At 33.0% G+C, this 13,849-nt stretch overlaps 1 protein-coding gene across 1 annotated transcript in view; it reads left to right on the top strand.

The window, feature by feature from the left end:
• The first annotated feature begins 8,695 nt into the window (after positions 1-8,695).
• Positions 8,696-13,849, top strand: part of LOC134722782 (uncharacterized) — a 69,315-nt gene continuing 64,161 nt past the window's right edge. The window contains exons 1-4 of the mRNA XM_063586410.1: positions 8,696-8,773; positions 11,684-12,247; positions 12,636-12,671; positions 13,086-13,649. Of these exons, the coding sequence (XP_063442480.1) occupies positions 8,701-8,773; positions 11,684-12,247; positions 12,636-12,671; positions 13,086-13,649 (1,237 nt within the window). The 5' untranslated portion in view covers positions 8,696-8,700. The remainder of the gene's footprint in view (positions 8,774-11,683; positions 12,248-12,635; positions 12,672-13,085; positions 13,650-13,849) is intronic.

The raw sequence follows: 13,849 nt of genomic DNA on the forward strand, positions 1-13,849 counted from the left end.
CGACGTCTGGCATATAGTATAGACAATAAATCTACCACTGAAATCATTTTTTTTTAAAATGTATTGCTTCATTAAATTATTATTCACAACTGTGTTATTAATATATGTATACATGTATATATAAAATAAGTCCTTTACGACAATGGCTTGCTTACGGTACAGAATTCCCAACTGGTTTCTAGCTAACTGTTTAGGTCCGATATTGTAAAATTAACGAACTAAGACTTCGGACGTTTCCCGTTTATCACACGAGTCATGTATTGTAAATACTTATAATCTGTTTAATGACTGTCACTGAACCTCTAGTCCAGGTCAAGGCGCAACAAGAAATGGATAAGATGTCTGAAAGTTATTAATTTTTGACCTCGTGTAAAGACAGATAAGATCATACATGTAATTGTTAAGTAATGGACGTTGGATTTATCATGTGACATTACTTTCTTGATTCCCGGTTATTCTCCAGTTTCCTTTCCAATATTTAAAAAAAAAATCTATTTCTATTGGATGTTCTGTTTTGTTTACATCTATGCTTTTTATTGCAATGAAAATGTCATACCTCACCGGTCTTTTAACATTTTACAATTTGCAATATACACCTGACGTTGTCATTTTATTTTCAATTTATGAGTTTTGATTGTCCCTCTGGAATCTTTCGTCCCAATTTTGATTTTCTGGTTTACATTTCATGAATTTCACATTGAAATCCTACGAGCAACAGAGAATAACTTACAATGAAGGGTCAACTAGAAAAAGCTGCGGTCGCATTATTTCTAGGTCAGAAATTGCATGCAAATACATTTTGTCATAAAGAACTGTTTCAAAATAACATCGAGAAATATAATGGTCACCTACGGAACTTTAATATCACGAATGGATATTTAAAACGAAAAGATATTTGAATGACTGTCGTATACAAATTCCGTAGACTTATGTTTTATATGATTCGATCTTTGAAAGAAAAGAGGTTTGGTGTATATGTTATAATCTTCAGGGCAATTTCTTGTAGAAAAATATATTTACAATATAAAAAAGCGGGACGAAAGATACCAAAGGAATATTCAACCTCATTAGTCGAAGCTTTGGAGAAAAAAACGAAAACCGATCAGAAAACAAATGACAGTACTAAAGTATTCAAAACGCATCATAGAAAACTTCCGACTCGGCAACACCAAAAACAAACCGGGAGGGAAAGCAGATACTGCTCAAAATCCGATACGTTAAGTTCCTACATGTCATTGCCCCAAGTCTATACAAGTTAGTAGTAATTGCAATGTCAAATACAATGTAATATATGAGATTCTAGCAATGTTTTTAGATTTGTTCACAAAGGATTTACCATCGAAAATACTTTTTCTCGAATTTAAGAACTTACAATAATCTTTTTTTTCTACTCTGTAACGTTGTTATCTCAATGATTTTGATGTACAGTTCGGAAAGTTGTGAGTACTCGTAATGCTATTTAAACGAGTTGACACGATTTTCGTCTCAAGTCATTAAATGATTATACTTTTTTTTATTATATCAATTTGGCATTTTCTTTTAATTCAAGGATGGTGTACTTCTGTCAGATCTGTTGTTAGTCTCTGTTAAATTAGCGAACAGCTTATCATAATACTCCGACGTCTGGCATATAGTATAGACAATAAATCTACCACTGAAATCATTTTTTTTTAAATGTATTGCTTCATTAAATTATTATTCACAACTGTGTTATTAATATATGTATACAAGTTATAATACATTTATCAGCGAATACCCAAACGATTACCATCAGCATCATATATTAAAAAGGAAAAAAGTGTAATGATATTGTTATTATTATCTTCATACCTTGGAATATTTGACATAACTATTACAATTTAATATCCATCTAGTAATTTATCTTGATGAGATTTTGAAATCAACAACCTATATATAAGACTGAGATTAGACGGAAATACATGTAACTGTTAGAATAACAACTATAGTGAATTATGTCGGTAATACAATTACAACTTGTACACCTGAACTCATTTTAGAACTATGCACATCGATGTCTGAATAAAGATAAGTCTTAGAGCTCTCGACCAATTAAATCCCTGGTTTCGATCCTTTCCTTTGTTTAGATACATGAGAATTATAGTCTTGATCAATGAGTATTTTAAGTATCTATAAAGACTAAATTATTATTTACTTAAAATGATGTACAACATGTAAGCTGGTTAATTTCGCAGTTTAGATTACCTCGAAGAATATTTAAAGAGAAAATAATCCAATAATCACAAACTCAATTAAAATATTTGGTTAATCTTTTTTTAATTGAACAATAATAATTTGAAATTAATGTATGCAGAGGTTGATGCTTCGCATCTATTTCTAGAGTTTATATTTGTTTTCTCCAGCAAATTATGTGTATTTAGATGGGGACCAACTGTACCATTCTTATCACACATTTGTTGGGTTTTCTCTTCGAAACCTTTCAAATTCGTTCGTCCGTAGAACGGTTTCGTATTTACTCTCCTCATGAACGCTAAAATGTAAACAATTGAAAACAACGAATATGTAATGTCTAAAGTTAAGACATAAGGGACCTGAACGTATAGCAAAACTATCGCTAGTCAACCGTGATCGAGAGAGTTTAATAATTTCTTATGTTACCAACTGCGAATCATATATAGAAAATAATTGATGGCCGTTGGTTCTTAAACGTCCAGTGGCAAATAGTTCATACATGTTCAGGACGATTATAGAAAAGTAAGTTATCATTGTGTCAGTATCGGGTTTTCTGTTAATGGCTTACTCTCATTAAACCAAATAGATATGTTTTCCAACATTACTTGTAGATATTTAAGTATAGATATACATGTTCTAAACCTTTAGAAAATTACCAAATAAGGAGATATGAAAATTGAACATTTGAAATTCCGCAAGATAAAAAACCAGCAAATGAGCAAAGTCAACTTAATCTCTTTATTCGAAAAATTTAATCTGCTACCGCCTTCCATGCTAACTAAAAAAACGAATGAAAAGGCGAACTAACACTCATAACCATGTGTTCTCATCTCAATTTTTAAGTGCTCGAAGCTAAAACAAGAACAACGTCAGAAAAATGCGAAGCTTATTCCTGCTTTGGTCTTACTTTATGGGAAATGTATATAGATCCAGGCGAGCGACACGGTCTCTTAAGATCCGCTAGATGTACTTTGTGTCGAGCGCCAACAAAAACGTTGAACTCCGTCACGTTCTGTATTTGTCTGTTCATAAGTCGTAGTGGGTTACTGACTGCGACGTTTGGTTTCCATGGATTGTTCCGTAATAAATCGCTTGAAATCTATTAAAAAAAATATATTTCGATGACCTATCGCTGCTTACATTTTACTTGTTGATAGTTGTCGTTGTCTCCTTGACTATGAAAGTTTAGAATTTGATTTTCAATAACTTCCAACGCGAGGTATGACGCCCACAAAGACAGTAAGGCGTATTACCTTGACTCCACTCTACAATCAAATTCAGGTCAAAGTCCATGTCAAGTATATGGTAATCTGTACCCTGCAAAAATTCACCTGATGACCTCTTGCAAAAATATATTGTGAGGTCTTTGTAGAAAAAAATCTCAATCTCCTTGTGCTGGGTATCCAAGAATGGTCCTTGAATTCTTCCACCCGGCAATGAACCCAATGCTTGGATGGCTTGTTTTTTTAATAAGAGATGTTAAATAAAATCATTATGCTTGGACGTTAAATCCTATGCGTAATTAACAGAGAATTAATCTCTACACTTTTAGAACCCTGGAAACAACTCGTGAGGCTTTATCAATTTTATTTTCTATCGACCCCAAATTCATCTGGTTTGTAGAATTGATTAATATTATACTTATTGCTGAAATATGAAAAAAATGCAAATGGTTGCTATTCAAACAACAATCAGTATTTTAGATACCACCTGACAAGATGGTTTATTTTTCATTCTCAGTTTTTTCCACGCAGCTTGATATATTAAAAAAAAAGATGTGGTGTGGTTGCGAATAAAACAACTCTTCAAAACATTACAAAATGACACAGAAATTAAAAACTATAGGTCATCATATGGCCATAAACAATGTGTAAAATTAAATACCGAATACTAGTAGTCAGCTAAGAAAGGCGCTGAAATTACAATAATCAAACAATTCAAACGAGAAAAATATCGGTCTGATATATTTTCTCAATTATGAACGAAAAACAAATATGATATACAGCAACACAAGACAACCACTGATTTACAGGCTCATAACTTGGGACAGGCACAAGCAGAATGTGGCATGGTTTAACTAGTTTGTAGACGCCAACCCTCCCTAACCTGGGAGAGTTGTAACAGTACAACACAAAGCGTGGAAGCGGCAGGGAACTTATGCATCGATCCGACAACAAAATTTAAAATAAACACTCACACCACATCTTCCTATATCTACTTAGTACAGATAAGAGTGTACTCGCAGTTACCAGTTAAAGTCAAAAACAACAAATAAAAAATCATTGCAACTTAGAAACCCTTGTTCTTTCCGTATGCCTTCACCAAAGACGCATCTTTGCTCCCATAAACTCAGTGAAAACTGTAAGCAACATATAATCAAAAGTTTAGAATCTGCCCCCGCTTAATAGATTTTACGAATTTTTGAATATATGCAAGATCGTAAAATCCTATCTGGTAAATTGAATGTAGGTGTTTCAGGTGTCAATTGTCCGGTGCTCTCAATCAATGTCAGTTCAAAGGATTGGCATCAGGTGACACAGGTGATCTGCAAAATGTCTTGCATGGACGATAAGTTGGTGTGAATATGCACAGCTTAACCTTAAATCAAGATAAGCAACAAAGATCGAAGGCCATTTAAATTCGTAGTTATTCATTCAGGAAGTACCGCATACATGCATACGCTTATCAATAACAATCTGAATTGCACCCTCTTTTTCGACGGACACTTAGTTTGTTGTAGATAAAGAAAATAAAGAAGGATTAAAAGAGTACTTAAATAAACGATGACGTGTTCGCAGTCTTTCAACATGATGCACACAAATCGACCGAAAATGGCTGAGTATCAATATACATCCCAGGCAGTCAAACGTGTTCCTTTCTTCATTATATCTTTAACTAGATATAGGAAGATGTGGTATGAGTGCCAACGCGACAACTCTCCATCAAAGTAATAATTTATAAAAAGTAAACCATTATAAGTCAAGGTACGGCCTTCAACATGGAACCTTGGCTCACACCCATGCAACAGCAAGTAATAAAGTCCCTCCCCCAAATAACTAGTGTAAAACCATTCAAACGGAGAAACAAATGCAAAAACGTTCAGGATTGACTTAATTGTGTACCACAATCAACCAGTGGGATAATAATAAAACACTGATTTAGGAGCATATTATTTTTTTTTAATTAAGTCTTAATTTGATCATTTGTAAGTGTTGAATAAAATATAAAAGAATTTAATCTCGAAACTAGACGACAAAGGGACGATGAATTCAATTAATTAAAATTCGCAGATCCAAAATACAAACAGTGCCATAAACAAAACAGAACAGGCGACATAACAACCGTCACCACTACATTTAAAAACCGACGGCAATTGACAATTGTCTGTAAGGGTCATTAGTGCCTTTTAACAACTAATGACATCTAGGGGTCTGGTTGGGGGTCGAAGGGGGTCTATAATGGGTCACGGTACTATTAAAATAAATTATCTGAAATTGGTGTCCGACATATCCAAAAAGTTCAAGATTAAACGACGATGTTAGCGCTGTCCTGAGACTGTTAAATGTACATGTATATACACTTTGTTGATAGATGTATAAATTCCAGCTTAGATTTGGTCGGACTTCTTTATGCTCTGATGTATTTAAAACCCGATATTTTTTGTTATCAGTAACACATTAAGAAAGGCCCAATCTCTTCAACAATTCACTAAAAGAGTTATTTATATATATTGACTAAAATATTTGTCAAAACACGTCAAATGAGGGTAGAGATACATGCGTCTTTTTCTTCAAAATGATAGAGAAAGTTCAAACGAGTTATTCCAATGCAAAATAATATGCTCGTATATATACACAGTCAAGATCAAATAATTTATGGAGAGCATCCGACATGTACAGGAAACTTAAAGATATGGAAAAGTTAGGAACAAATATTAGGAAAATATGTTGTTGAAAAAAATTAAGTCTATGGAAAATGTTCTTGTTATAATTGGGACAAAATAAAAGACTGGTGATAGATCGCTTTCTACGATTTTTTGGGATCATAAAAGATCCATTTCAAGTTTGCAGTGTACAATTTGTTACAAGAGATTTGCATTTCTATACATATAGATAAGGCAAAGTAAGATCAAATTGGTCAAAGAAATCGTGATTTGACGAAGTGTTTTGGTTCAAATAAACAACTTGGCTGAATTTCCTTTAAACTTTTAAAGAGATAGTTTGACCTGTGTTTATTTATTGTAGTTTTCAATACCAATTAAACGGAAATGTATTGAGCAAATACATGCTGTATTTTGGCACTGCAAAAGGTGGTAATAATGACGCCTTTACACTAAATTTATTGGATGTGTATTGATTGATATTTTAGTCTAGATACAGAATTTATCAGTTGTCATTGGCTTTGAAATAGCTGTCAGTTATGGCGAATATTCTCAGATCTGTTTTGTTGTGCGAATGTATATATCTATATAAATACAACTCGCCTAAACATCAACCAATCAATGTTAGATTTGTAAATTTGCTTTCGCAAATTTTTTGTTCTTCCCTTGCCGGGATTCGAACTCATATATAGTTACTCAAGTCCGGTCTAAGTTTTGTAACATATTTTTATTACTGCTTTGTATAGAATGGAGTTAACTTACAGTAATAAGCCTTTTTCCACTGAGATTATATATTTTGTTCATATGTTTTTTTACACTACTGTCCTGGGCTACAGGAGGGTTTAGAGCCTGCAAACATGTTTAATCCCGCAACATTTTCATATGCCAGAACTATCCATACGAATCCGGAGTCTCAAATTCAGTGATTGCATTTGCTGCTGTATACCATATTTTTATTCGTTCATTGTTTTCAACATACATAAGACCGGTTAGTTTTCTCGTTTGAAATGTCTTACATTTGTTGTTCGGGTCCTTTTAAAGGTGACTGTGTTTTGCTCTTTGTTGAAGGTTGTGCGGTGACCTATAGTTGTTAACTTCTGCAGTATGTCATTTGATCTCTTGTCGAGAGTTGTCTCTTTGGCAATCATATCACATCTGATTCTTATAGTGATACAAACAGTAGAATTAAAATAGAGAATAATGGGGTACTAAAATATATAGAATAGAGAATTATTAACAAAAAACATGAAAAATACAGAAAGTGGTCTAAAATATAAAAAATGGAGGCGTATCATAATCATGTTTAACCCCGCCGCATTTTTGCGCCTGTCCCAAGTCAGGAGCCTCTGGCCTTTGTTAGTCTTGTATTATTTTAATTTTAGTTTCTTGTGTACAATTCGGAAATTAGTATGTCGTTCATTATTACTGAACTAGTATATATTTGTTTAGGGGCCAGCTGAAGGACGCCTCTGGGTGCGGGAATTTCTCGCTACATTGAAGACCTGTTGGTGACCATCTGTTGTTGTTTTTTCAATGGTCGGGTTGTTGTCTCTTTGACACATTCCCCATTTCCATTCTCAATTTTATGTTCAAATTTCTTAAAGAAGCATCATATTGTTTCTTTTTTATCTTCATACGTCACTCAAATAAAACTTTGTATATTTCCATGGCAAATTTATGTTGGGAGGTATATGTATACTGCGCAAAAAAAATCAATGATCACTTCTACTTATCGAATAAATGTTATGACAATTTCATCATAACAATACCCATTCAAAACTGTATAATGTATTTTTGTGATTTCTTTGGATTCTGAACCAACATTTGCCTTGGTCAATGATGTTACACTAAAATTTATTTAGTGTGTCTTTCTGTTTAATCTATGGCATAGTGGTCATTTTCAAAATTGAAAGGTAATGTTGTGCCTATTTGATCACCGTTTGGTGAAATGCTTTTCATCCATTGATGCTTCATTGCTCCATTGTTTCAGTACGAACACGGCAAATGAAAACAGAAATTTCAAAATAATGCATAAAAAGCATATATGTTGCATTAAGTTTATTTCATTGTATACCCGTTAGATTGATACGGTAAATGCGAAAGAAAATCATGAATCTACTACAAAATAATGGGTACATGTATGTAAAAGTTGTTAGATATCCATACGTATTCGGATACAGAACAACTTTTTCTTTTAAGTATGGTTCAGAGCGTTCCAAATGGCTAATTATGCATAGAGTTTTCTAATTATACTACATTTTCTTATTTTAATTTTCGGACGCACCAAATTTATAAAGTGTTATTTACATTAATCAAAATATGTGAAAGGTGCTTTCTTTTGCCTCGTATATCTTGATCTTTTAGCCTATCTTTCTAATTATATCTTTTCACATGAAAATTAGGAATGGTTCAACTATTATCTTCTGAATATGGAACAACTTGTATGGTAGGCGTTCATTCTTAAAATTGGCTGACCTTTGCTGCTCTTTGCTTTATCAAGCTAACTTAAGCACTGAAATACGAACGATACTGATTACGTCAGCCTTAGTATATATAGCTCTGTCTTGCATTTGATTCTACATTATTTTTCGTATTTCGTAACACAAAGGATGTATTGCGCAACAGCGCTAATTCTTTGGACGGTCGCCGTCTATCAGACGGTGACATTTTCGAATGCAGCAGGTCAGTGTTCCTATTTCAAATTAGGTTGCCATGAGAAATCATTATAATTCTTTTACCATAAAAAAAATCTTTTGTGTAGAATTAGTTCAGATAAGGTTGCAATGTGAACTGATAATAATTCGTTTACAATAAAAATAAAAAAAATAAATAAAAAAAAACTTTTATGTAGAATTAATTTAAACAATGAGCAATTAACTGTTTTAAATAAAACTGTTGTTTAATATGTCATTTTTCTTGATACGAAGTGTAACGTGAAGTGTTAAATGTGCAACAGTTTAAAGCAATTCAGTTCAAGAGTGGTGTCTTTAAATTGATAATATCAAGTTCATCTTTTTGCCAGTATTAATGATTTGTTAAAAAGAATCAACTTAAATAATGTTTTAACGTTAAAGTCATGTATCCCTCCATTTACAGCGAAAAGACTTAAATTATGACGCGTTACTTGGGATAGTTAGTATCAGAATACAATAACATTAATAAGTTCCATTGCTATATGAAAGCCCACTTCAACACAATTTACATCCAATAATAATGGTTTTGTGTAAACTTTTTCGGATCCTTTAATTACTTGTTTTATTTATACGTTTATTTTTAATTCATATTACTGACAGTTGATGCATCTGTCTTTTATTATTACTAGGTTTTATTTACTAGTATTCCTATCCAATGGTACTTTTACTAATTTTCTTTTTCAACGCCTTTTAGGTGCAATTAATAGACCAGATACAAACCACGTGTTTCTATATGCATAGCTTTTGATTATTCTGTAGACTTACTTTATCTACATTGAAGAAATGTTAAATCTGACACAGTTTAGGACTGTAGTAGACATGACCACTGATAAAATGTCTGCCGTCTATGACCAATTCATAATCATGTATAAGGGTCTGAAGAGGGGGTCCTTCATATCTGTATTCGCTAAATTCAACCCATATTTACCTATTTTTCATTTTTTGGCCAATTATTCTCTATTCGTTTTATTTCAGCACCCTATTATTTCCTATTCTTTGTTGTTTTAACAGAATTTTGTATTATTTTTTTTTGCTCTTTATTTTGCAGCCTTTGTCCATTTTTCTCTATTTTATAAACTAATCATCCGGACCCTCTTGGTTTAGTACCATCTGCCGTTGTTATTTTTGTCAGTATAGCGTCTTCTATTTTTTCCTGCTTTTATTTGTCACTAGGTTTAGAGGATTCCAAGAAATGCTATTTAAATACCTGTTTTTTTGTTTAAAAATAATATCACTATCAAGGCGGACAAATAAATGAACCTTTTTATGAGGGTTTAGAGAATAACGGGCAAAAAAAAATGAAGATCAGAGGAATGCGTGGTCTAATTTTTTGAAGATTAGAGAAAAAAGGGATGAAAATTAAATTTTTACAGAATAATAGATCCCCTCCCTCATCCAGACCCTCTTTTGTAAAATTGTCTGCGCATGTTCCGACGAATTTCAATGTTTCAAATCAAGATCAACCGGTTGTTGCGTCTTTCTTTGTGATACACTGTTTTTGAAAATAAGCTTGTGTATGGCACTTGTGCTGTCCTCTAAACAAATCTTTCTTTTTAAATAAATTAAGATGTCCACGATTTTTTTTTACCAAGCTCGATTGTGTAAGATATTGTATAAGGTACGTGTCAGAATTTGACCTTAATATGTCACGGCCCTCTTACAGAAAGTACTGTCAAGGTTCACAAATATAAGGAGGGGCTTATCTACCACATGCTATTCTCTCGGACTGATAACATCAAAATATGCTTACAAACGCTCAATTTGCAATACATTATGCATTATGCGTTGTTTCCTTAAATTATATTTTTTTCTCGACTTTTTGTATTTTAAAATGACTGTAAACAATTAAAAAAAAATGCCTGTGTAGCAATGCTAACAATAGATAAATAAGACTTGATATCAGTATTGAATACTTTAATAATTTTCCTTTTAAGAATATAACTTCACACGTCACTCAAATAAAACTTTTTATGTTTCCATGGCAAATTTATGATGCGAGGTCTACATAAACTGCGCAAAATAACCCAAAAATCACTTCTACTAATTGAATTAATTACTAGTATATGTTATAACAATTTTATCATAATTTTCATAAATAGAGAAATACCCTTCGTATAAACTTTGTCCAAATTTTTGACTTTTTTGAACATTTTCCTATCCGCATATAAAAAATCATGGCAAAATAGAAACGATCATTTCCTTCATCTACAAATACCTAAGTTTGTTTGATGAAAATCCACGCCTCTTTATGTCTATTGAATTTATGTTATGAGAAGCTATTTCGAATAGACTTACACAGCAGCGATTTCACCGGCTTACATATGCTACGCACACTACATGTATTTGAACTCTTGGATGTTTTTACTTTTCATGAATGCTGCAAACAAAAAAAAAGTTAACTAAGTCAATTTTCAAAAGATGTTTGATGCAACAACTCATAACTTATAGCTATTGCAATATATGCGACCAAACTACACATTAACAGCGGAAGTTAATGGTTTGGATATTAAACAAGACCTTTATTACATATTTATTAATCTTATGAAACAAAAAATTCAATTCATTATAAAGCCAATTTCTATTGTATTTCAAAAGGTTATTTAGCAAAACAACGAAGTGTATACCATTCTTGTAAAAAAATACATAAAATGCCAGCAAATCGGAAGCTAGAAACTGTTGATCAGAAAAGATTACACAACACCAGACCTATATATGACAAATGCAATGTGCTAAATTGACAAAAAAGAAATATCAATTCATTTATTTTCTCATGAAAATTGGTGTCATTGTTTCTATTATATTTGTATAAACACATCTCAAGATACAAAATATCATTATAGCGGTAATAAAATATATTGATAGCAATACACGATGTTTAACAGTTTAACCTCTATTGCAGGATGTTCAACAAAGGCAGACGTAACATTCGTTTTAGATTCCTCAGATACAGTCGGACAAACAAACTTTGCAAAACAATTAAACTTTGTTAAGAATACAGTGAACAATTTAGATGTAGGTAGAGACAAAGTACGCATCAGTACTGTGACGTTTAGTTCGGGTGTTCATAATCAGTTTTTCTTGAACAATTATGACACCAAGGCAAACGTGATGAATGCTGTCTCCGGGATTCAATATCTTCCCGGAAGTACAGACACTTCAGATGCGTTAAAATACGTCACACAAACCTCGTTTACCCCACAACATGGGGGTAGAGGTGGTATACCACACATTATGGTATTGGTGACAGATGGGCCATCATTGACAAGGGACATAACCAAACTTCAAGCACAAACAGCCAAAGACAACAACATTGCGATCTACACTGTTGGAGTTGGCCATGGTATTGACATGGATGAACTAAAGTCCGTCTCAAGTGATCCAAACTCACGCTATCTCCTCACAGCTGACAACTACGATTCACTTGGCAGTCTTTCAGAATTACTGGCAACAAAAATGTGCAATGGTAAATTTTGCATTTACAAAGTCTGCCCTTTTTTGTGTCCTAGAATTTGTTTAACCCTAAATGAAATTAGAAATTTTCATTTAATAGTAAATTAAAAAGATTCGATGCATTGAAAGAACATTTTTCTGATAGATAAAAAAAAAAACTCATGAATTTAGAATAACTTGCTTCTGTTGTTTCAACATTTAACTCAATACAACTATTATTGGTGTGGATTAGTCTATACCAACCACCAGAAGCATAAATCTTACAACCATCAGTAATAAATGGTATTGTTGAAGAAAATAAATCCTATTTTGTCTTTTCAAACTCTCGAAATAAACTCCCTCGGAGCGGTAGTATTCTCTCAATTTGATTCTTTATAACACATTTGTACTTTTCTTTTCAGAGGTTCCCGGCGCAAATGTATTGCCTCCAGCAACAGGTAAGAAGCCTTAACCACGACCATTATGTTTACAACCAATTTTCAATAACTTTGTTGTTACACCCCGTGATTCCATAAACTGTGACGTTTATTTTTGTATTTAAGCTTTGGCAAATTAAGACTAGTAATCTGCAAAAAAAAAACCTGCAAAAAATAATGATAGGTATGATCTATTTATCAAAAGTACCAGCAAACCCCAGTTACCAGTTCTGTATGCTTGTTTATAATGTTAATAGTAAAGAACAGTTCGTTGATTAGTCTTAAAACGTCATATAACAAGTGTGGACACAGATCAGTCTTGATAGTATGTTTGGATGTTTGACTGTTTTCCGACAAAAAGAGTTCTCTGGTTTCACATATATAATTACTGCTCCTCTTTCAACATGATGTTTGAAATTAATCCTGTTTTTATAGGTTGTTTACAGAAAGCCGATGTGGTCTTCATGGTGGATTCATCTAGCACTGTAGGAAACCTCAACCTAGAAAAAACAGAAAACTTCATCAAAAACTTCGTAACAAAATTAAATGTTGGCAAAAACGCTGTTCATGTAGGACTCGAACAATACGGAAGCCGTCCATCATCTGAATTTGCTCTACGCATGTACGACAACAGATATGATGTACTGAAGGCTATTCATGGAATGCAGTTAATGGGAGGTGGTACCAACACAGGAGATGCTATTGAATTTGCCAAAACCACGATGTTTTCACCCGCGGCTGGTGCCAGATCTAACGTACCAAGAATAGCAATAATGGTGACCGACGGTGGTACTTCAGAAACCACTGCTGCCATTAATCAAGCTAATGAGGCAAGACTTGCCCATGTCAGTATGATTGGAGTTGGTGTTGGTGGTTTGGTCAATATAAATGAACTAAACAGTATAGCTGATAAGCCGTCTGCTAGTCACGTGATCACAGTAAGAAATTACGACGAATTAGAAAGCATCTCTAACCAACTAATGACTATGACATGCGGAGGTAAGTTTTGCACTGACTAACGTTTAGTGGACAAAATTATGATAAAATGTTACAATGAAAGTTACCTTTAACGATCTTTCAGTGTCCTTTTCATTTAAATTTAATGTTCTTTTCTTGTTTGTTTGGTTATTTGCTTGTTTGTTTGTTCTTATCTTGTTTGTGTGTTCCTTAACATTTCGGTTTTGCTGCCTTTTTATTGG

This window comes from Mytilus trossulus, chromosome 6, assembly GCF_036588685.1.
Source record: "Mytilus trossulus isolate FHL-02 chromosome 6, PNRI_Mtr1.1.1.hap1, whole genome shotgun sequence".
Classification (NCBI taxonomy): domain Eukaryota; kingdom Metazoa; phylum Mollusca; class Bivalvia; order Mytilida; family Mytilidae; genus Mytilus; species Mytilus trossulus.